Source organism: Leuresthes tenuis, unplaced genomic scaffold (genome assembly GCF_036924035.1).
Source record: "Leuresthes tenuis unplaced genomic scaffold, fLeuTen1.0.hap1 SCAF_20, whole genome shotgun sequence".
Lineage (NCBI taxonomy): Eukaryota > Metazoa > Chordata > Actinopteri > Atheriniformes > Atherinopsidae > Leuresthes > Leuresthes tenuis.
The window spans coordinates 15,186,450-15,208,916 of NW_027325374.1; the positions used below are offsets into that span (position 1 = coordinate 15,186,450).

The window sequence follows — 22,467 nt, forward strand, 5'->3', positions numbered from 1 at the left end:
TTTATTAAAAAGAGTGGCAACACATGAAAAATTGCACATCTTTAAAAAATATCTTACTATACACACACTCACAACTACACAATATACACCTTTCAGCCAAGATACAGTTTTAAAACTATACATGAGCAGGAATGATTTTAATACTTTGTCCTCTAAGACCGATTAAAGCTGAAGGCACTTGAGATACAAAAGTATTCAGAAAATGAGTTCATTTTGAGGACAACTGAACTTGCACCTTCAAACGAAAAAAAATTGTATCTGAAAACTTAAATACATCAACTGACAAGCAATCTTACAAATCAAGACATTAAAGGGATAGTCCTTTAAATGGGGCTGTATTGATTTCTTAAGAGTAGTCAGTATCTTCCTAAAGCAGACTGATCAGAACAATCTCAGTTGATGAGCTTCAGCTAAAAGCTTCTCAGAACTGGAACAACCAGAAGAGCACATTTTTCATAACTCCAAACTGAGAGCGCTCTGACCGCTTCTGCAGGTAGAACCGTGACCACTCGCAAGTATTTCACAAAACCCCGCATTAAAAAACGTGAAACATCCCTTTATTACATCATATACTGCAATTACATGTGAGGTAAAGGAAGAACGCGTCAGGTCAGTGTCTCACATCGCCAGTTTCCTTCCATCTCAAGCTGCTTTTACTTTTTTTTTTGCTTATTCAGAACTAAAAAAAGAAGAACAAATGTGCTGCTAATTTGATCTGAAGATTCTTTTTACATGAGCTATATACATATTTACATTAAAAGTAAACTGGCTCATCAGCATCCTTGTAATGCTGGCTTTTCCCCTAAAAAAATGCACCATTATGAAAATGTGGATTTAAAAAAAACCAAAACATTTAGATATTATCCAAGTGCTGCATGTTTCATGAAATGCATGTTTAGAATAAACTGTGCGGCTACACCAGTGGGCCGCGTGGTAACATCTCTGTAAACAGCGATTGCATTTGGGTTCGACGTGTCTGAAGCAGCTTTAACGTTTCACCATGAAGCGCTGCTTGATTTCAACATAAGGAGCTGAATTTACTCATTACGGGTGTAACAGTCCAAGCAAACATGTACTTTTGTAGAGTCAGATTTTCAGAAAAGAAAAAAAAAAAAGATTCAAATAGAGGACATTTGCAGACTTTTGGCAGCGATGAGCTGAAAGTGTGTCTTTGACAAAACATGCTGTGAAACTGTCATATCTGAAACCAAGTAGCTGCACTGAGACTATGTACACATGAAGCCTGAAGTGACATATTCACAGCAACAATTTCATTTTTTAGTATTGGATTGTAGTATTTGTATTGATAAACATGGAGGTAAAAACAGTCTGTACCTTGGTTATATTCTAACATTAGCCCTTTATGCAGCCCCTCTTCTTCTAAACAAGCCTTCTGAGCTCCTCTTTAAAATATTTACATTAAACAAGAAGCCCGTAGCACAGCAGTAGGAAGTTTAACATGACCATTCAATATTGTAACAATGTATGAATGACAGAAAATAAGTGAAGCATACCAGGTCACCTTTAAAACACTCAATAAAGATAATAACATAAGACATTTAAATAAACCGGTGTGTGAGATAGGACAGGAACATACAGGCCGTTTATGGCTCTGAAACACAGAAACATTGCTTTAACTGACAACTCTGTTGTCGACAGCTGTGGCAAATCCACACAAAAATACATCACTTGTTCTTTTTTTTTTTTCCATAGACTTTTCAAAAGTTGTTCTTGCTTCAAAATGAATAAAATCCCAGATCAGCATGATCCCCTTTCATATGCATGAACTTAATTTAAGTAAATAAAGAAGGGAAAAATCTTTTAAATATCAAAATATTCAAGCTTTTGTCACACCTGTGCGCTAAAAGCTGCGTGATGATTGAAATGTCTTTTAAAATGGCCCTTTAAAAATCTTTAGTGCATACTTGAGGTCGTTTCTATGCGTCCAGTGTTCAGGAAACGGAAGCAGCAAACCCGTTCCTATGGTCCAGCTCAGACATGTCAGTCATGGGGGTTTCATCAGTGTTAACGATGCTGTACTGACCGGCCTCTGTGTCTCTGGATGCTGGCCTCCTGCGGTCCAGCAGAACAGAGTGGATCAAACCCACCGGGACGGGCATCATCGCAAATATGATCAACAAAGCCAAAACAGCCAGAGCCCAACCAGGGTACAGTAGATAACCATCAGAAGCCTGAAAAATAAGGGAAGAAGAAACGCAATTAAATTAATCAGTCAACATCTTCAACAGCCGAAACGGCATTTATTTTTCATTGTGTTATTCCTTTCATGCAGTAAAGCAGGAGTGGAGATGAAGCGAGCGGTAACTTGCTTAATTTTGCCGCTTTTGTGCATACATTTTCCGTCCTCAAGATGAAACGTGTCTTGTTGCTGAAGCTTTTCATGTTTTTCGATGGCTGAGAACATTGTGCCACATGCAAAAACAACAAAGCACCAATGCAACACCACATCTCAGATTGCTGTTCTGTCAGCATCAGAACATCACGGACGTATTTCTTCCCATTTCAGTAAAACTCCTCATACCGTTTTCTGGTTCCATGCCATGTAAGTGGGGCGCTGGATGATCATGCGGATAGTAGTGGCTCCCAACAGTCCCAGCATAGCCAGCAGGCAAACGTATTTCCACAGGTACTTGTAAATGACACTGGGGCGCCAGCCCAGCATTGCCTCTATGTCGTCTAGGAATCTGGGGGGGGGGTATTAAACACATTGCTGATCAAGACTCGTCATTCTACACACATGTACTCAAGTACGCAATTAATATTCACACCGACTTGACATTAGATACCCGCAGAGGGAAAAGAAACCTCACCTATCAGCTCCGTATAACCAAGACACGCTAAAGGTCTCGAAAACCACCACAATGATGAGGGGCAGCGTGGCAGAGTAATCGTCGAACATCGTCACAAAGTAGTTCCCACAGCGCTGGGTGAAGAGCAGGCCAATCAGAAAGCCAATGATGCAGCTGACAACTGCAACAACAACAACAGGACCGACATGTTAGGGTAAAACAGAGCACACCTAATGCTGAAAGAAGAGCACAGACGCAAAGCTGATTAAATAAAACGCATATTTCTCTTTTTATTGTACGAGTCTTACAACTGAGAATATGTCGCATGCAAATGCCAATGCCTCGTAGAGGAAAACAGATGTTTACTTGTAAGTTTGGTCTTGTTTCTTGCCAGAGTTTTGAAGCGGTCGCTGAGGGGAGCAAGGATGCCCTCCATAGTGCCAAACATGGTGCTGAGTCCCAGGTTGAGCAGCATGAGGAAAAAGAGTGCAGACCAGAAGGGGCTGCCGGGTAGGAGTGAAATGGCCTCTGTGAAGGCAATAAAAGCCAAGCCGGTGCCCTCGACGCCCTGCACATAAACGGAGCTGCCTGCTTTAGTTCTCATGTGCAGCACATTGAAAATGCAATAATTCAACACAGCAAACAGAATTTAGTTGCCTAAAACTCAACTTCTTACCGTCTGCATCTCTTTTTTCAGGTCACATTCTGTAAAATTTCCAGGGATCTTGTGCCCAGACTGTTGAAACCAGGCAGTGTAGTCCTCTACAGTCACGGATTTGGGATCAGAGTCGCAGAATACTGGCATCAGGCTTTGGTCCACGTAACTGCAGTTATACAGCTCTGATAACACTTTGAGGTTACTGAAAGTGACAAAAGATTATGAAATCAGAAAAATATACATTCAAACATTCCTTGTGTTGGAAAAAAAAACAAATCACGATCTGAGATGTTAGGGAAAATTAAGCACACATTTTCTGACCCTTGGGCTGAAGTACTTTCTAATATCTGCTCCGTTTACTCAAGCCCCGTCAACAGGGCTGTAGATGTCAAATAAAGAGGTTTGACCTCTCATCAAGCATACCTGGCTATGCATGAAATGACCTTGTTTTTGGCACGGAAGCCGAGGACAGCAAACACAACCAGAGTGGCCAGAACTGATGTGAGGAAGTTTATAAAGGAGACAGTGAAGGCGTCACGGTGGCAGTTGTTGTTCTTGGGATTGTAGGAGGAGTAGGCGATGACAGATCCAAAGCCGAGGCCCAGGGCAAAGAAAACCTGCGTGGCTGCCTGTCGCCACACCTGCACATTTGCCCAGATTTCCAACTGTGATGAGCAGAGCAGAAAGAAAAGGCGTGTCAGCGAAATAATCACATCTCATGCCTTCTCATCTCTCATGCTCACTCAGCAAAATATTTGGTCTCCGTGTACCTTTGGGTAAAACATGTAGGTGATTCCCTCCAAGGCTCCATCCAGCAGAAGTCCTCGGATCAGAAAGCAGATTAGCACCACGTACGGGAAAATGGAGGAGAAGTACATCACCTGGCACATGAGGAAACACAGATTAACTTGTGAGAGTTCAGTGCTCCTGTTCTCCTTAAGTGGTTCCCAATATCGCATCTTAAAATCATCTCATTTCTCTACTGAACACTGAACTCCTCCACACTCCTGCCCTCAAACTGCTCATTAATGATCTTTCTATGTCAACGGACTTTTATTAGGAGAATAAGATTACCAGGTTCACAAGCTAATTCTATTATCCATGGGCAATAATGCAAATAACATATTTGCAAAAAAGCTCGACTACAATTATGTCTTCATACGATTGTGCAACATATGACTCTTGCACTTACGTGAATGAATCTCTATAACCAGATGTTTGCATATGAAAACATTATGTAGCAACTGTTTGCACGGCGTAAGATTATCTCTTTACATTGACTCTGTATTTTGTGGAAAGGAGCCATTTCAATCTGCCAAATAAAGAAAAAGTAAAGACGACCTAAAAGCTACTGCGGCTCTTGTGTGTTGCAGTACAAACAGGGGAAAGAGTTTTTCTCCGAGGGACCCAACCAAATAGAGCTTTTAAGAAGGAATAACTGTGACGGAGGCATTAGCAGAAAAATCCCGACTCTCAGTATACTACATGTGCAGCAAGCATTTTGTCACTGGTAAGTCATACATTTTAATCTTAGTATTGATCTACAGAATTATTGTATGTAAAGCTAAAGCTTTCTAATAGTACTTAAAAATCCATTGGAAAACATGGATGCATTAGAAAGCAATGCAGTAACAGTGTTAGGTTTGGAAGTGCCTTCACGAACTACAACATCCACTAACGCAAATGTAACAATTTGCCTTGTAACTACTTGTCACCATTTACCATGACATAATAGTATCTGGCACAGTGAAATCTCCCTGAAATCTCTTGTTATAGACACTTTTACTAATTTACTACGAATTTCTTCACACTGTGGTGTTGTCAAACTTCCCCTCCAGTCACGGTTGTTTTTCGGAGTATAGCTCCCCGCCACTGTGCTCATTGTGGTGTGTAAATCTCTACACAAACTGGACTGTGTCATGCATCAGACAGAAAACAACACAGTAGAAGAGGAAAACAAGATCTGATGCAGGTCAGCTCCGATAAGCCACACATTCCATTACGTATAGTAACCCTGAAATTCAAATCCCACACATGACAGGGATTTGACCCAGCTGAGCAAATCCAAACAGAGTGAAAAAGGAACCAAGTTTGTCAATAAGTTAATGTTTGTCAGATAAATTAAGAGACAAAAGTTTCATGATTTTGTCTTTTGATAATATCATATAAAAAAAACAAGGTGCTGCTACGTTATGTCATGAATATCGTGACTGTGGATACATTTTTCTTTCAAATATAAACCATCCAGCTCCAGCATGCATGTCACCAGAGAGCAGATAAACTGACTGACACTAACCCAGTCGTAATTCATTTGTAATAACTGCCTAGTAGCTGTTTAAGTGAAAAACAGAAAACTGCAATTTAAACGCACTGCGTCTTTGACACTAAGACTAAATCTTTTGAAAGCCAGCTCCTATAAGAGATCGGACGGGTACCTTGACAGAGGACTTGATACCCTTGAACATTCCCAGGCACACGAATGTCCAGGCTGCCAGCAGACAGCAGACGATGTAAGGGTTGAAAGAGCCCACCTCATCAATGGAGTCTGTGATATCCAAAGCTTTGCGGAACCAGAAATATGAGGTGGGAGAGCTCTTTTCACATTCTTTTACTGCCATGGAAAGAAGAAAAAAAGAAGACAAATTAATTGTTTTACATGACGTACAAATCTCATGCATTTATGGTTTAATAACTGATCGTATTCTGGTGGTTTTTAACCCAAATGCGGTGTGTTTACCCGTTATATTCCCCTGTGTTGGACAATGTTCCCAAGGCAAAGGGTACTGGAATGAGTTCCCGAGATAGAAAAGACTCCATGCGAGGATCACATTGTAATAGAGAGCCACAAAGAAACAAACCTGAGGACAGATAAGAAGAGAAAAATATGTTTAGTTAAGTGTAAAACAGCTGTTCAGTGTCCGAATAGTTCTTATCAGACCAATAAATGTGCCGCTCCTCCACCGCCGTAAACAGGCAACACATGTCCCTCTCGAGCAGTTGGCAAAATGTGGCAAACAGGAAATTACTGACTGAGGCATAAGTATGTAGAACTAAAGGAGTCTTTTTGCTCTGCAAGAATGTGGCACTGTTTCCTTAACGTAATAATAAGGAAATGGGAAGCGTTAATCATTTAACAGTTGCTGTCTTACCACACAGCTGGAGTAGCCGATGCCCGCGAGCCTCGGGGAGATGTATTTCCACACTCCAATGCTGCCCTGTCGGATAGCCTGACCGGCTGCCAGCTCCAGGAAGAACAAGGGAATGCCCACAACCAGCATCAGCAGCACATACAGCAGGAGAAAGGCTCCTGAGGAGAAGCAGCCAACACTCTGTGAGCAATGGACAACCACAATCTGCTGCTCAAAACCAGAATTGTTTGGACAAGATGCACTCCCGGGAAAACAAATGTAGAACTCATGAGCGGATATTATTTGCATGAATGGATAAGCACAACAGCAACAGTGTCTCCTTGATCACGTGCCTCGCAGTGATGATGGCGCCAAACACCCACTCTCCCATCGGGTGCTCAGCACCCGCCACAACTGCATTTGGTCGTTTGCAATCTACAGTTCTGCAGCAGCCACCTAACACAGTCAAAAGCAATATGCACTCACCTCCGCCATTCTGATGGCACAAATACGGAAACCTCCAGACGTTGCCGAGCCCGACGCTGAATCCCACCTGAGCCAAAAAATACTCGATTTTACTGTTCCATCCTGCTCGAGCAGGAGGCTCAGAGGGGCCCCGCTGCAGCTCCTCACCAGCGTCCGGCTCTACACCTCCTGTCTTGTCATCATCAGCTGGCAAAGGCTGCTTCTCCATCTGGGAAAGAAAAAGGCAGCAGAATACAAAAGAAACGATGATGAACTGAGACCGTGGCTGGTTGTCTTTGATGTTTCATAAACCAATATAGACAAATGCCTTTTTAGCAACTGTGCAAGTTTCCCAACGTGGCGAGAGGTGGCCTTTAATGTGATACGCTGCAGACAAGTTTATCACTTCCCCATTACTTTGAAGTTTTAACAGCAGTCATTATATAGCCGCTCAGTTTCTGTTTCCACTTTTTTGTTTAGTTCTTTGAGAAGTGTCGACTGATATTTCAAACTTTAAAGAGGCTGTAGTAAAATGTTATTGGATTATAGAAGTTTTATAGTTTTATAGTTAATTTTGCCCACACAACAATGAGTGTATTATTGGCTGAAAGAGGATGCACATTCTCAAATTACAGATTTACACAGAAAATTATTTACACTGACAGGAACACAGAGGAGACATAAACATGGGATGCGGATGTATGTGTAAAAGTGCTACAGCACTTTATCCCATGATAATTCGGAACGTACGTTTGCTTCTCCGACGTGGAAAAGTTTACAAATAGGATTTGCTGTGTCATAAATTATTGTGTGTTGTTCCACTTCAACAATAAAGTGTCGTTGTCCATGTTGAGACTATTTGATTGACTGACAGCTGACAGGCGCCACCGGTCGTGACGTAACGTCGATGTGAAGTCGTGATAAGCTACGTGAACAACGTATTGTGTTTTATTTTGAAAGGGGGCGGAAGTTTATTTTGTTGATTCTGTGTCGGATTTCCTGTGCTGGTGCAATCCGCTCTGTTGAGCTTGGCGCGGTTCAGCAGCTCCTAGAGCCGTAGCTTGGACGGCGGGGAGCCCGGTGGGTCACTGTCATTGACGAGAGTGGCAGCGGCGGGTTATGCAGCCCTTACGTTCCCGGTAACAAACGGAAGTAAATTGAAAATACATAAGACCGATCTCTTAACAGGGTTCATAAAAGGAGAACATATATTTTACATATTTTCTGCTGTATATTGGGGGACAGGTTGGTATTTACTCAATATTTGGGGGGGGGACACGACCCCCCCCCCCCCAAAGAATGAGTGGTTACGCTCTAACACAACTTTGTAAGTTTCCTTCCAGTTATCCAACCAGATGGTGAATTACGTCAATTGCATTTGCTTTGTAGCCCAGGTTTAAGATAATCCCTACTTAGAGAGCCCAGAAGTCCAATAAGTATCCCCTCATACATTTCGCATGACTAAAATTACCTTATTAAATATGCTCGGTCATACGGCTTTTGCAGCCTACGAATGCAAACCACAGAGCAACGTGGCAAAGCGCATCCTCAAACTCCTGAGCCCAAAAAAATAAATAAAAAAATATGTGATAAGGACAAAAAACAGACACTTTATGTTAAACCACCTTACCTGCTGACCCGCAAATGTCGTCGCGGAAGAGCTGGACGAAGAAGACTATAAGAGGTAGAAAACCGATGATAATCTTTTATCCTTCCGTCTGCTCAGAGATAACTAGCACGTGTGTCGGCGATTTCAACTGTCACAAAGATGCGAATCATGCCGCGCGCGTGGTTCTTCCTCTATTTCTATATTTCGAATTAACTGTGAGAAAATTTGGTACTTAGGTGTAGTTTTTGAATTCTTCTAAATATAGACATGTAGTATATAGACGTATAGTGCAGCTACAAGGTATTCACCCGCGTATTTTAACTCGAAGCAGACGGATATCGCCAGTGAAGCTTGTTTCTTCCGCCTGATACAAGCAGCTTACCACACCCACTACTCCAGTGCTGCGTTCACGGGAATCATGTGGCACCGTGTATGTGGGTGTGCCACGGACACAAGTAAACCTGATAGCTAACAGTCTGTCATTGACTAGAGAGGTATTGCCCCTTCTAAATCACAGGGGACCCCTCCAACCAGTACTCATCACCCTTACAAGCATAGATGTCGGAATTTAAATTAAATTTGTCTGACTTCCATTTATCTCGTTCATATAATTAATGTCTATGCTTTTCGTGTGATAGGCAGCCTGCCTGACTACATACAGTAGCCCAGGGAGAGAGCAGGCAGTAAACCAGTGGATGTGGGTTACCCAGAACTGACCCCCTTTCCATGAGAGCGGCTAAGCCTTGAGCTGGACATACTGAGGGATGTGTGTAGGGGATGAGAAGTTAGCACCATCCAGGATGTTGTGTCCATCCTGCATACCTTGCAGCCACAAACCCGCTCCATGCTGTCAGAGGTGGAGAAGCTCATTAAGCTCTGTCTGGTCCGGCCCATATCTGTCGCGGCATCCGAGCGCTCTTTCTCAGCCTTGCGCAGGCTGAAAACCTGGCTGCGTAACACCATGATGCAGGAGAGGCTAAAACATTTGGCTATTATGAACTGTCAGTGGGTCTACATGATGAGATTAACTCGATTATAGCTATAGTTGGGTTATGCTCCTTATCTGAGCAAGGGTAATTATCCTTGGATATATGGCGGTGAATGAATCGAATCACTGGTACAAAGCATGTCATACCCCAGCACGATAGGTAGCGCTGTACTAATTTCAGCTATCGCTAATAGAGCCACTTCCGATTGACATCTTCACCACCACCAACAACAAAACTAAGGCATTCGAGAAAGATGGCGAACAAAGAGCAAGATGAAGCTACGTCCCTCTACATTTAGTTTGTGATGAACTGGTTATGGCAAAAACGCGATGCACAACAGCGCATTCTCCATTTCATTTTTTATTTCTTTCTGACGGCGGCGACAACAACAGTAATATCGTCTCCTTCGACTTCCGGTTGACAATCGTGGGAAAAAATCTTGAGCATGTGCAGAACGCTCGATCCGATCCATTGTCGTCTACATGCATGTTCAGTCGGCATTTGGATCGAGTTATCTCGGGGACTTAATTCGATCGCAAGTAACCCGGTCCGATTAGATTTCTTGTCAGATTAAGGTGTCTACATGAACTGAATAACTCAATCTTATTGTAATTTAGCCATATGGCACGAGTGTAACTGCATTGAGTGACCTTATGGATGAAAGCCATGTCTCCCTGCATAAAATTTTCATCATGAGGTCAACTGAGAGAAGGTCCACTTTTGGTAATGCATGAAAGCCCTGAGTCATGAGCGCAGACATTTCTTTTTTTCATTTGTGGTATATTTGATCGGCTATGCCTGGGTATGTTCAGTATCGCTACTAAATAAACGACACATTCAAGGATACAAATAATGCTGTTATGTTCCTTAAATGGCTTGATTTAGTTATCAAAGTTTAATTTTCTTAACAATAAAGATGCCATGTTCATCCATTCTAGTTCTCTTATAACTGCATGCTATTATAAAATAACTTCAAATCGAATCCTTAATCATTGATAAGTGTGCGTGCTTCCCCCGCGCCCCCTCTCAGAAAATAGTTTCGACGTCCATGCTTACTTGTGAAATAACCTGACCCTCACAAAAAATGTGAAACATACACATCGTTGTTGTAGTACTGACTTTCTCAAAAGCAACTGCTGAATGTTCTCTGGCATAGCTTTCACTACTCTTCTACTTACTTATTCTTCAGTATGTACAGTTTTGATTTAATTATGATGGGGCAATATTATTTAACATGGTTACAATACAGAGGAATAAACTATGTGCTAAAGCCTGCATTATGAGTCTTTTAGAGTACATTTACAGCATAACACAGCACATAAATAGATAGCCTACTCGACACATATGGAAAATCTTCTTCTTCATTTTTCTTCTTTTATTGATCACTGCCAGACGGATCATTTCTGACTTTTGATAAATCCGCTCTCACTTTGCTTTCATAAGAGCGCCGATGCTACTTGCAACAGAGCGGGGCCCCTTTAAGGAGTTCTGCGCCAGCCGACCACTGTCATTGCAAACTCTCCCCATTGTCACTGCTTTGTAGTGACTCGAAGTTGATCATCCCCCCGGGGGCTCCCTTTTGGCCAGGGCCCCCAAGCATTCACTGGCCCCCTCTGTTCGCAAGCAGCGCCTCTGGCAACAAAGTACCGCCTCCTACACGTTGGAATGAAAGGCTACCGTCTCTATTGGATTAAAAATGTCTCCACTTAAATACACATAGCCTACACATTTTCTTTTCTCCTACTTTTTTATTGTTATTTTTTCTGTCCAATCAGAGCGACAAACACCTCAGTCAAATGAGTCATGTACGTATGAAGTATGTAGTCATGGACAATTAAACTGATTCAGGTTTTATCAGATGCCCGTTTAGTATTGAAGCTCTATCGCACGGGTAAAAACGAGCCACGAACGCAGCATTCTGACAACACAGCGCTTAAAATGGAATATTTTAACACGTGTGATTGTTTGATGCCGGGTAAACACGAACTTTCAGTAAAAAAAAAAGAAGATGGGATTAGAGGAGTCACGTATGGTCATATCAAGAGACAGTTGTGAAATAAGCGAAAAGTTCCAACTGTAAGGACAACTTTTTTCTATTTGAACTAGGGACATTTAAGTTTGTCTAATATTTTTTCTCCGTGAACAGTTTCCATGCTTTATGTAGAAGAAAAAAAAACAAGAAGAAGAGGAAATTAAAGAAAAAGCTGATGTAATAGTCAGAGCTTGAAACTCTACACAGAAATATTTAGATTATGAATTATTTTTAATGATACTGACCGCGTGACACCAAACACGAGCACGCACATACTGTTTGCCACGTATGCCTGCTCTGGAGGTAAATATCCCGTAACCTCCAACTGAGAAATGACAGTGTCATCTAAGCGCATGGAAGTGCCGACATGAATTCAGTCATGGATATTACATGAATATTGCGAATAATAAATACCTTGTGTTATCAAATTGTTGACCTTCTTGAGAAAGTTTCCCAAATGTCCTTTAGCAAAAGTTAACTGGTAACCTCTCTCCCAGCTCTAGCCGACTCCGCCCAACATCTCCTATTGGCTCAAACTGGGGCTCGTATTCAGATTTATAAAGTCCAACACTACATCATAGTGGGAAAAGGGTTTAAACCCTTTCGCATGAATCGGATAATGTATGTGTGTATACTTTGTTTTGTTAGCCCGTTGGGACCTTCTCTAAATACTCACCTTTTTAAGACCAGCAGACTGTTATCTCTGGGGCCCTGGTTAAGTTCAGAAGTAAGGTGTGTATGCGTGCTTTTAGGGTTGATTTATTCCCCAGGACACACAGCAACAACAGCTAGGTTGTAAGAAGCTAAATCACTGCTGTCTGACATGTGAAATGTCACACAGGGGAACTGTTACATTCACACTTTTAGAATAGGTTCTATGATTTAACACTTTGGGGGAAAAAAGAAGACTTTTTCCTAGATTTTCCTTATGCACTATTTTCCAAAAATGTGGTCCTTTTTGGCAAATATGTGCCAGTGTCTGTATTCTTGTTGGAGGGGCCCAGGGTAAACATTTTTATCTCTAAGGTGAGGTTCTAAGCTGGGCGGGACAGGGTGACACACCTGTGCTTTGTCATTACTTTCAAGAGGGGAATGGTACACCTGCCGTCACACTGAGGCTCAGCAGGTTTTTAGTATCGCATCAGAAGCAGAGCGGTGGGAGATTTCAACCTTGGTAAGCTGGTTCAGTGTTTTAAAAGGATTTATCGGTAGTTTTGGGCACTTTTCGCACTGGGTACTTATGGGATTCTGTGCTGTAACTGTGTTCCAAACACTGAGGTGGAAGAGATTCAGAATTTCAATGTAACATTCCTCTTTTATGACTCTTGTTAGGAGAACTTATTGAGCTTATATAATTTAGCCACTGCCAGTACTGTATTTGTGTCACTTTGATTCTCAGAATATCAGGATATTCCCATTCCCATCTCTCTTCTCGTCTTTTTATTTTTATTTTAATTCTTTAAAGATTTTGCATCACATAGGCGCATAACACCAACAAATCGCTTGGCACAGATCGTGTAATTCCATATTTTGGCTGTTAGAGTATGACGTACATGATGAAACTTGTCTGAGGGAAGTGTCAGTGATGTTTGCTTTCTGTGAAAATGGTGAGCCCAGTGCTGATGGAAGCTGAGGGCCGGGAGATTGAACGGTGAGATTGTAATACTGTAGCCAGACTGGTTGAGCAGCTCACGCATTCACACAGCACGAAACTTGTGTCACTGAAGCAGACACTTGATAGGCTGACGCAGAGTGATATAGGGGAAGGGCATATTCAAATATAACCTGTTAGTTCAGAGACAGGCTATCAACAATGATCTAGTCTTTCTCTGAATTATGTTTTGATCTGCTTTCCAGCGTCAGATTAATAGGAAAGCTCTCTTTTTCCTCTCCTTAAAGCAAAGCAGCTGACACAGAGACCAAAGGATGACAAGCACCGCAAGACATCTTGTGAACGTGAGTCATTTCTGCTGTACATTCACGTTAATTAACCCTCTTCCTCAGAGAGTATGTGATATGTAGTGCTGTTTTTCCTCATTTCTCCATCGTTGCTTCTTCCTCGTTATTTGCAGCACCTTGTGACATTTCCGCTCCAGAACGGGGGTGTCCAGAGTGTAGAGGAGGCCCAGGCACGTTTCTCCTTCCTGGCTGAGAACAAAAAGTTATGGAGTCAACAGATGTTCCTGGATGTCGGAAGAGAGGCCATTCATCTCCGGGATTTACAGAGCCAGGTGAGAGCAGAGCCTGAAGGGTGTGTGGATAGAAAGATGGCCTATGTGACGATCAAATTCATTGTTTTTTTTCTTAGTGAGGGAAGGAAGGTTGAAAAGGTATAAAACACATCATCATACTCATAGGGTACATCTCTGTGGTAACTTTTGTCCCATTCTGTCGAAAATGCCCTGTGTCTGATCAGAAAGGCTCAGGGTGCTGTATTTGTTTAAAAAAATATGTGAGTGCAGGGCAGCTCAGGATAAGTTTCTTGTGTGGGAGAGAGTAACGATCTTTGGTGTGGACTTTTGTCTTTATTACTTTGCAGTGATTTTACATACATAAAAAAACGAAGTTAAAAACACAGCTGGGGAATGGTAAAAACTCAAAAAGCATTACTTCTTTTAAATATGTTCTCATCTGGGAGGTCCTGCTCATTTGCATTTATAATGACCTTCTGTTTCTATGCAGGATGAGCTGGAGAACTACCCCTTAAAAAAGGTCTACCGCTGCGACGCCATTGAAACAGAGAAACACTTCCCCTCCTTGCTTCGACTAGTCTGTCAAAGTGCAGATCAGGAGAAGCCGGATGTTCACTTCTTCAACTGTGAGACCGAGAAAGTGAGTATCTCCCCAGTGTTTCCTGGCTGACTCAGTGAGACAGTTTGCGTGGTATGCTGCTTCAAGTTTGACAAGTGACGCCATTTGTATTCACAGGCAGAGCAAATCTGTGATGACATCACACGCGCGGTTTCGGCTTCCACCATCAGAAACAAGAAGCTGTCAGATGCCCTCAGGTACAGTAAACATAAGGGTCTTCAGCTCTGAAAAAAAACAGAAAACAAAAGGGAAAACCACTGATTTAATCATGTTTCAAGCACTCAAGTGCCAAATGCCATGTCTCTATTTTAGTGTCTATAATTTTTTCTGTACGGGAGGAGGCTGATGGAGCGCCACATATTGACAGATATGCAACAGTCTCCGTTGAAACTGTTTGGTTTTCTCCTCTTTTAATGCCATCGCGTCTCATTTACCACTGAATCAGAGCCGCATTGTGTCACGAATCCACCTGTCCGATGGGAGGGAGGGAGAAACACAGGCAGGACAGTGTAAACAGCTGAGAGAGACAAAGACTCGTTTTACCGGTTTCTGCATAACTTAAGAAGGTGTGACAGAGATTAAAAAGGCCGTTGTGACAGAAAGCAGAGAGAGAAGAGGAGAGATGACCGTAGCAGCGAGAAGTCTCAGGACTTAAATGGATTATCTGCTTTGAAAAATTTTGCCTTTAATGATTGTGAAGGACAGATTCATCTGGTACAGTAAGTAGGGCCAGTGGTGGGTTTTTGTATTAAGATGCAGAATCATGTTGTAGCTACCTGAGGTATTTGCATATGAGTGAAATGTCAATCTAAAGTGATACATGACTTTTAAACTGTTTTGAGCATTCTAACCTATGTAAAGCAATTGTTTGTGGTATAAAGTAAACCCATGATCTGGCACGATCATGCTGTTTACTGTACTCCCAAAGAAGAATAAGGGCTGCAGGGTTGAATTTCATAGGCAACACATTATTAATAGAGACGTGCACTTTTTGCCCGGATGAACTGATCAAAGATATATGCTGCATCTAATCGAGGCTCTCAGAATGAGGATGAATCAGGCGGACATTTAATGTGTGTTTTTTCACATGTTTGACTTGTTATGCTGAAGGGCGTTCGAAGCGACAGTACTGAGTCATCGGCTGCACCATCAAAAACAAGAGGCTTGCTTTCACTCTTCACCTTATAGTCCAAAAATTTGACAAGTGTTGAACTTCTACTCTTGTCCTCCAGGCTTCCTCAGAGTGGAGGAGAGATGTTTGCCCCATATGAGATACCAAGCCACCCCATCCCACACGCTCCAAATGCCCCTCCAGTTAACCCCCCACCTTACCCTGGACCCAGAGGTAAACAATTTTTTTGGTATTTTGCAAAAGAATTTAGAAAGTTTAGGCATGTTGGGAGGTCAAACAGGAGAGAAGTAGGACTCAGCGATGGGTATTTAAGGTAAAGAGCTCTCAGGAACACAGGGGTCGCTTTGTGAATTTGTGTTTGTAAGGAGCTGGCACTCAGGGCCAAAAAGGGGGCAGGAATTCCGAATGCAAGACAGAAAAGGACCATGAATGAAAATGACTGACCTGAATCCTCTGCCTCCTTTCACAACAGCAAACGGCATGAACGGCGGCCCTGACATCACTTTCCTGCGAGCAGAGAGAGAAGTGGTACGCTCTCGCATCACATTTGTGTTTTTGGTTTGTTTTGGTTTCCCATGGTTCCCTGGGTTTGTTTTGGTTTGCCACATTTCAACTCTAAACAGCATGATTAAAATTGGTTCACCTTTCCTCAGGGGATTCTCAATCACTGTTTCGATGACATTGAGAGCTTCATGGCCCAGCTGCAGCAGACTGCTGAGGCGGCAACAGTGCTAAACCAGAGGAAGAAGAAGAAGAAGAAAAGTAAAAAGCAAAGTGCTGAAGGTAAAAAGGAGGTGGAAATATCCCCTCAAGGTGTCTCAACACTCCTATGTTTACTCATGAGAACTATTTTGTCTGTCAATGTTGCTGAACAACAGAGGATTTACTCACTGTAAAGGCACGCCCACCACCGGAGGAGGAATTCATTGATATCTTCCAGAAATTTAAATATTGCTTCTGCCTTTTGGTGTGTATCCACTCAAGTCTCATTTGATTTTTTTTTTTGGTCACTTTATCTTGCTATTAAATTCTTTTGTTGAACCTTTTTGTTTCTAGGGTCGGCTTAAATCAACCATCGCCAATCCTTCATCAGAGGAACTTGTACATCATGTGTTCAAACCTCTAGATATGGTGAGTCAGACTTAAAAGCGCTACCTCAGCACCTGCTGTTGTTATTGCTGTAAACATGAGATTGTATTTTTGATAGCAACATCGGAAAATAAATCTAGCAACCATGTATCTCATGGTCATGGGCAGAGTACCGAACAGGTCCAGCAGACACAGGCCTGTGGGGTCCAAAGAGTGAGGGGGGGCCCCTGCTTTCAGACCATGTCTAAAATATATACCGCCTGTAGAAAAAAGTTGGACCACCTTCAGCTTTGATTACAGCATGCATTCACCACAGTTCTCTTTTCATGAGTTTGTGCAATGACACAACATTGATTTCTGTCCAACGCTGCATTAATTGTTCACCAAGATCTTCTATTAAGGATGGTTGAGTCAGACCACTGCATGAAGTCTTTCCCAGCACTTTTGAAATGTTCTCTCCATGGGGTCAAGGTCTGGTGGACTTTCTTTTGTTTGATTTCACCAAATGTTTAATTCATCTCAGATCACGATATTTCAAGATTTTCTTCTCTGAAGATGATGGTTCACCATTTTTCTTCCGGCTTTTAATCATGCGTTTAGCAGTTCTTAACCCAGTTGTTGTAGTTCCGACAGTCTCCTTTGTGGTTTTGTGTCCTTGGTGCAGACCCCTCTAAAACATAAACGCAGTTAAATGGATTGTTGCCTCCTGTTAATCACAGCAGTACTTTTCCAATTTGAAGCTCCTAACTATTTGCTTTGAGAAATCCAGGTGTTGACTTTTTTTCTCTCTCTGGCAGTGGATGTCTCAGAGAGAAAATATAAGATGTAGATAAAGAGGTGTAAAATATATGGTAAAAATTACTCCAAAAATTAAAAAAAAGAGCAAAAACAAGCAAAATGTGAACAAAAGTGAACAAAATTCAATGTGGATGAGAATATAAAAGTTTTTTTAGTACCTTGAGGTACTTTTGGATGTGTCATGTCAAAATAATGGAAGGAACTCAGTGTAATTCTGCAATGTTGTTAGAAACCACAAGTTTTTTAGTGTTTGCACAGGGCAGTTCCCAGTGGGACCGCCTCACTGAAAGTTCACTCAATAAATGAAGCATTTGTTTGATCTGGTTTGCATGGCAGTATTTGTATGCAGGCATGTGTCTTTGGTGCACACTTCACAAACACTTGGTTTGGATTTTTGCTGCATTCTTCCAGATGGAAAGGATATGGTCCTGTCCCCTGACTGCTGCTTCAAAGTAGAGCAAATGTCTTTCAAAAATACTGTCAACCGAAGCGTAATCAAATGTATAAAATCATGTGACAAAGTAGTTATTCAGCTAACCGCAGCTCAATACATTTCCAGTTGATTGTGCCCCAACGATTCATTTAAGCAGAAGCTGAAAGGATTTGATTAAAATGTAGGCACTGCCTATATTTGCCTATATTCCCTTTCAAGGCAGTATTCATTCCCATGGCTGCTCTCAAAAGCATCAGATGTGGAATTTTAGGTGTGCCTCAGCTGATCTTTGAGAGATATGAATCAGGCCTCATCAAATAAAGAAAAGCAGGTGTGTTTTATTTGTGTGTACTGGCACACCTGAGTGGAACCATGCAGTGTTTATATCAGGGCCTGTGGGAGTCACCTCTCTGTTTTAGTTACGTTTGTGTGTAACTGTACCCGTTAGGCTCTTATTCGTGTCTCTGCCTCTGACCGCTGTCCTCTAAAAGAGAAAAGGGAAGTAAGGTCAACTCCATTTGGTTTGACTCATCCGTGCCTTTTCGTTGTTGAATGTCAGAGCTGTCTTTGCAGATTTGTGAGCATTAGCACTATTGTGTTTTTTTTTTTTCTGATCTTGGTGGGTTACAGATGGTGAAAACGACGGGGGGACCAGCTCTCGGAGCCTCGGTGTCCAGCCCTGCCCTCACCGACTCTGCTGTGTCCCTGCTGCGAGACAATCTTAACGAGGAGGAAAAGCAGCTGTGGACGTCTCTGGGTCCCAACTGGACGCTCCCTCGGTTAGTACCAAACATCACCGACAGCTGAGGCCTCTGTAATCATGGCCAACAGCGACGTTTTATACTTTGCAAGACATCTGTATTTGAAAGATGTTAGTGTATTTGTGTATTTTTGTGTGATCTTATCAAATCTATTTATTTCTCCAGAGTAAATGAAGGTAGATTTTCTAATTTCATGTATCAAACCATGGCTGCATATATTCTTACCTCCCCACAGCTGCATGTAAGCTTGGAAACACAGTCCTTATTAGATAATTCATCCTGATCACCTCTTGAAAGTATTAATGGGGAAATTTGGTGCCATCATGATGATTGTGTATTTCCAAATTTGGTCCAGTGTTACAATTATCAGGTGCCAAAAGTGTCCGCTTACACCTTAAAAAAAACTCAACTTAGGCATCAATATGTACACAAAGAGTAAAAAAAGAGTGTGTGGAATCTTGTTTAACAGTGATCGTGGTGTTGGTTTCACTGCCTCTCTGAGTAAAATCCAGCTGCGATGAGGAATGATTCAGTGACTCTCTGCTCTCTCAGCTCTCAGCTCAGAGGACCTGTTGCTCCATACACTCCTGTGTTCTTGGATGGCTGGAAGCCGGAAGCATCTAGGGCGGACGGGCAGGTTTGGGAGGATCCGATCGAGTCGCAACACAAACTTGAAGCCCTCCCAGTAAAACAAGAGGTATGGAATACCTGCATAAGATATGGCTTAGAGCTCATTGCTGTAAGGATAACACACATGCCACAGTAATGTATAATTAGCGAGCGCAACAAGCATGTATATAGTAAGTGCTGAAAACCTTTTTTTCCATTTGGACTGTGTCTGCACTGAAATCGTCACATCTTTTGTTTACAGTCCATTCAACCAATGTGGCTCAAACCATAACAAACAGCAACAACTGGCACCAGAAATCTTAAACTTTGGGCATGTTTTTCAAGATGTTTGCTCTCAAAAATACGACCGCACTAAATCTGGATGAAATTTAAACCCCTTTCATTTTCTCTCTGGTGTTCAAGGCTCCACTTTTTGCTGATCAATGTGAAAATGAACCCAAAGATGATCAAAGAGCTGTTTGTCTAATGGGCTTGCTTATAATGGAGAATCCTCACATCTCTATCAGGACAAACTATGCGTTTGTTTGCGAAACTGCCAGCACGATAAAGACTGGCATCTTGTCTATTTCCTTGCATTTTTAACTTTTTAACTTTTCTTGTGTTCACCCGCAGCTACAGGAGCCCCCTCAGCCCCTCGGGCCTCCAGATGAGGAGTAAGTCGTCTAAGATAAGCTAATCAGTCTGCTGCTCTCATTGACCTCGACTGCATGAAAACTTTCCTCTTATCTTTTCCGTGTTCTGTCATCTCAGGGATGCCCTCCCACCAGAGGCTGACAGACTTTACAGCTGCAGTTACGACTTCATAGCCAGGAACAGCAGCGAGCTTTCAGTGCAGCAGGGGGAGTCTCTTGAGGTGATAAAGTGAAATAATCTCGTCTGAGATTTTACAGCTTCACATGTTATTGTTGTTTCAAGGCTCCATCATGAAGCTTCTCTGTATTTCCGATCAGATTTGAAAGCTGGAAATGCTATTTGCACTTGTTGACACACTTTGACAGCGACTCCTTCATCCAACAGGTGATTGAATCATCCAAGCGCTGGTGGAAGTGTCGAAATCGGTTCAACCAGGTCGGCTTTGTGCCCTTCAACATCCTGGAACCCATGGCTCACATAGACAGCCCCGTCAGCAACAGACCTCCTAGTGTAAGACACAGAAATGCGGGCTGCCCACAGGTCACAGTTGTGCTCTCACCTGTGCATTCCACAATGAATTCCAGCATAACTTTCCCTCTGCCTTCCTGGTCCTGCAGGCTCCAGCTCCGCCTCCCCTCGCCAAGAATTTCTCTGCAGTGCCACCCAGCCCTCCTGCTCTGCACCGCGCCCCCTCCCACTCCCCACAGCACCCTCGGAGGTTACCAGCATACAACCAACATGTGCCAGCTGGGGATGAGACGGACAAAGGTGCCAAACTACATGTTTTGTTTCATATGAGTTAGATGCTGTGATGACCTTGACCTCATGGATTGATCATCTTTGCTCATCTTTATGTCCAAGAAATGTCAGATTCTGCACATGAAATTTTCAGTCTCACGGGAATATAACTACAGAAAAGCCGAGCATTACCTGGCACGTCGACTAAATGAGCAGAACTTTGTGATTTTTGCAACACTTCATCTGAGCTTTACGATCTTTTCTTTTCGCCCTTGATCTTTTCAGTCATGCTGGTGAACGACGAGCTGCTTCAGCGGCTGACCAATGGAAAGACCAATCTGAACAAACCGCTCATCATACCTCGTTCCTCGGAGACCTCGGTCCCTCTTGATTATCACTCCCCTCCAGAGGAGGTGGCCGAGTGGCTCAGAGGGAAAGGCTTCAGCGAGCCGTGAGTTTGAATTCTCGTTGCGCTTGTTTATTAATTGAGAGCTATTGTCTGAAAGTTGGTTGTGGACTCGTGTCTGTTTTGCATCCCCAGGACGGTGACTTGTTTGGGCGTGCTGACAGGCGCACAGCTGTTCTCCCTCAACAAGGACGAGCTACGAGCTGTGATTCCAGATGAGGGTACCAGAGTCTACAGTCAGCTCACTGTGCAGAAAGCGCTGCTGGAGGTACATTTCTGAGGATTATCTGCACTTTTTTAACCAGGTTTTATAATACATATTTATAAATACATATTGAATGTATGACATGATTATGAAGGGATTATTCTTATAGCCGAGTCATACAATACCGTTCTACTCAGAAGTCTCTGCCTCTGAAGCAGCTGTTTTTTTTTTTTTTGTGCATCTAGCAGATGTTTTTCATCTCCTTAGCTCACGTTTTTATTAAAAAGCCTCTCCTCAGTCTGTCTGAATCTGGTTCTGCTTGCTACAGGATGCCAGAAGGGCCACAGAGTTGGAGGCAGTCATGGAGAAACAGAAAATGAAGGTTGATCTGAAGCTGGAGAGCAGCACGTTGTGAGCGGCAACATCGACACCATGAAGAATTTCAAACGAAGGATCGTGTTCTTCGGGTACAAGTTACCACTGAGGAGTGGACTGTGTAATTATTCGTTGTATTTATCAAATAACAAACCTGCAACAGGGACTTCACTTAGACTTAGCATGTTAGGAGCTAAAAAGGACGCCATCACTTGCATGTTAAAGCTTTCAGTGGCCAATAAGAAATGTAAGTGTCCAATGCAGGCGAGCGCCGAGCAAATTAAATATTTGAATGTCAGAGTGGTCTTTCTGTAATTATTTTCCCTTGTTTTGCTTGTCAATCGTTCATCAATTCAACCTCAACTCCAAAATCAGTTGGGACACCGAATAAAATGTAAATAAAAACAGAATGCAAAGAATCTCACGGGCCAACGTTTTATTTACAAAACAGGATGAAAATATGTCAGACGCCGAAAGGGAGACATTTTACCGTCTCATTGGAAGTGTGAATGCATCTTGAATTTGACGGCAGCAAGACGCCTCAAAAAAAGTCAGGACTGTTTTCTTTGTTTTACTTTTCTTTAAACTACTCATTTATGAGACTGACAAATCATATGTTTTCATCTCGTTTTACACTGTCCACACTTTTGAATTCAGGGTTGTACTGAAATAGTACATTCAATAAAATTGATCAATTGATCTTTGCAACATACTATGAGTGCTAACAATTAAAACAATAACTAACATGCTCTGGAAAAAAAAAAG

The 22,467-nt window shown here is 42.3% G+C and overlaps 2 protein-coding genes across 3 annotated transcripts; one reads left to right on the plus strand and one right to left on the minus strand.

Moving 5' to 3' along the window:
* Nucleotides 1-535: 535 nt before the first annotated feature.
* LOC140278231 (sodium-dependent neutral amino acid transporter B(0)AT2-like) lies at nt 536-12,207 on the minus strand. 2 transcript variants are annotated; one of them, XM_072373185.1, is made up of 12 exons: nt 12,106-12,207; nt 7,083-7,290; nt 6,618-6,775; nt 6,206-6,326; nt 5,904-6,079; nt 4,239-4,349; nt 3,892-4,133; nt 3,487-3,670; nt 3,177-3,378; nt 2,832-2,991; nt 2,543-2,705; nt 536-2,192 (listed from the first exon to the last, which is right to left on the minus strand). In XM_072373185.1, the coding sequence occupies exons 2-12, from the start codon at nt 7,288-7,290 to the stop codon at nt 1,953-1,955; spliced, it is 1,965 nt and encodes a 654-aa protein (XP_072229286.1). In that variant the 5' UTR covers nt 12,106-12,207; the 3' UTR covers nt 536-1,952. The 2 variants fall into 2 exon arrangements, with proteins under 2 accessions (XP_072229286.1, XP_072229287.1); XM_072373186.1 differs by lacking the exon at nt 12,106-12,207 and adding an exon at nt 8,692-9,070.
* Nucleotides 12,208-13,442: 1,235 nt separating this feature from the next.
* On the plus strand, nt 13,443-22,121 carry LOC140278046 (epidermal growth factor receptor kinase substrate 8-like protein 1). Its single transcript, XM_072372931.1, has 19 exons — nt 13,443-13,647; nt 13,764-13,922; nt 14,374-14,523; nt 14,620-14,704; nt 15,089-15,221; nt 15,735-15,847; nt 16,107-16,162; nt 16,288-16,417; nt 16,513-16,601; nt 16,691-16,765; nt 18,585-18,733; nt 19,268-19,412; nt 19,958-19,998; nt 20,048-20,198; nt 20,363-20,488; nt 20,596-20,746; nt 21,002-21,167; nt 21,258-21,390; nt 21,656-22,121. The coding sequence occupies exons 1-19, from the start codon at nt 13,618-13,620 to the stop codon at nt 21,740-21,742; spliced, it is 2,169 nt and encodes a 722-aa protein (XP_072229032.1). The 5' UTR covers nt 13,443-13,617; the 3' UTR covers nt 21,743-22,121.
* The last annotated feature ends 346 nt before the right edge of the window (nt 22,122-22,467 follow it).